Here is a 1,817-nt window from a genome sequence, read left to right as displayed (position 1 = left end):
GGGTAGGGTCTAAACCACCACAAATAAATGAAAGGAAAGTGACTGATTTATGTGTAACTAGCGACAGAAAGCAGGCGTCCACTTATGCGTTGTAGTACCCCATCTGTCAGTTTACGACACACGTTACAACTTACTATACGATGTTCTGGAGACCTCACTCTTAAAGTCAGAATAAATGCAAAACAAAAAAATGAAGATTAGTTCCTACACTTAAAAGCAATGCATGTATACTCTTAGACAGGGGCAAAGCAATAGCAGACCATTAATTACAACAAATACAGAATGTCACAAACTTCAGATCAAAGGGAACTGAAGACTCTTCTGAAGGGGAAGCAAGATCAGACAACGCCAGACATTCTTCAGAAACCATCAAGCATGCTCTTCAGAGAAGCTAGTAAAAGCTTCTTGCAGCAACTTACGAAAAACGTTGGAATACGCCCTGAAGACAGCTCAGACTCCTCAATGAGGAGAATTCCCAAGCTTGCTAAAGATTGTAGGAATAACACTGTACCCTTCAAAACAGAAACAAAAAATAAAGTAAACCTAGTCACACTTCGAGTATGGGCCCGATCAGTTATGCTTTCACTTTGGAAACAGGAACAGCTCCGTCTGCAAGAATTCGCCCTTACCATTAGCACAAAGAAAAACAAGTCTTTGTCTGTTCCTTAAATAATATGAACCAGAATAACCCAATAGTACTATCAACTGCAACTACAAATAGGTCTATGGTAAAGTCACAGAAACAGGATGACCGCCACCCTGGTACTACTTTAATCATACGACATGCTATCACAAAACCGTGAGCTAGAGGAATTACATTAATAAATATAAATGACAACTATATTAAAATTACAAAAGTAATTAGCAAGATGGTGGCAATATTTTAATTCACCGCCTTTTCGATTACAAAATAACCCGCGTCAAGCACAAAATCTGCCATAACATCCAACAGTTAAATACAATATTAATCTTACCAGTATCCCTACAAAACATGGCACATCAGAAAGCGTTTACACAGTCACTTTTATTTCAGTCTGTTAAGCTCTCATCACCTGTACCGCATGCTGCGTGTTTTAGTTCCACGGACAACTAAGCACTATTTAACAAAACTCAAGTACACATTTTAAAATGTAATATTACCCTAGTTGTAAATCAAACCATCACATACACTACAGCACAACAAAGAGAGCGGCACTTAATATTGCCTAATTACAATAAAAACAAAGCGATCTACATGACGTCGACCTCAAGGAATATGCTACCACTAGCATAAAGGCCTTTCAAAGTTACATACCTGTCAAAACGTACATCAAAAATGAATGGTGCATTTAAACGGATATAATTACCTTGCCAGGACCCTCTTCATAGTGAGACCTTCGAATAACAGAGGTTGCAAACCTTCGAACAGATTGAGAAAACATGACTGACACAACCTTCAATCAGCCTGTAAGCAACAAACGTCCTACAACACTAGTTCGACCTTCCTTAGTAAAAGCACTTCGGTAGGAAGAGAAGAGACTGATGGGACAGCAGACGGAAGTGACTAAAGGACGTGCTTACAGGTTTCTGGGTACTGTGGTCTTTTAGTGTAACTGGCAGGGAATTCATCACTTTCGCATACTTTCTTGTAAAGTGTGGTACAAGTTAATTAGGTACTAGGTAACTCAGAATAACAATGATTTTTAAACCTGCAGGTACTTAAAAGTTTAGCTCAGGCGACGACAAAGGCTCAATAGGCACAGACTTTAAATGTTAATCTTATAAACTTAGAAAGTTGCTAGAATAAAAGCTTTTGTGCCATTAGGTATTTTCTGAAT

General features: G+C 38.4%; 1 protein-coding gene and 1 non-coding gene across 3 annotated transcripts in view; both read right to left on the bottom strand.

Annotated features, from left to right (window-relative positions):
• The window catches only part of LOC122795811 (cytochrome c oxidase subunit 7C, mitochondrial), a 90,035-nt gene extending 88,512 nt beyond the window's left edge, over positions 1-1,523 (bottom strand). Inside the window, exon 1 of one of the 2 annotated variants that reach the window (XM_044064148.1) lies at positions 1,347-1,523. In XM_044064148.1, the coding sequence (XP_043920083.1) occupies positions 1,347-1,421 (75 nt within the window). In that variant the 5' untranslated portion in view covers positions 1,422-1,523. The remainder of the gene's footprint in view (positions 1-1,346) is intronic. The other variant, XM_044064147.1, reaches the window with a different exon arrangement.
• LOC122796098 lies at positions 996-1,058 on the bottom strand. The gene has a single exon (XR_006363931.1). It is a non-coding gene; the product is annotated as a small nucleolar RNA Z39 (small nucleolar RNA).
• Positions 1,524-1,817: the final 294 nt, after the last annotated feature.

The sequence above is a fragment of the Protopterus annectens genome, chromosome 2.part2, assembly GCF_019279795.1.
Source record: "Protopterus annectens isolate FY-2018-M chromosome 2.part2, PAN1.0, whole genome shotgun sequence".
NCBI classification, from domain to species: domain Eukaryota; kingdom Metazoa; phylum Chordata; order Ceratodontiformes; family Protopteridae; genus Protopterus; species Protopterus annectens.
This window is presented reverse-complemented; position numbering and strand designations above follow the sequence as displayed.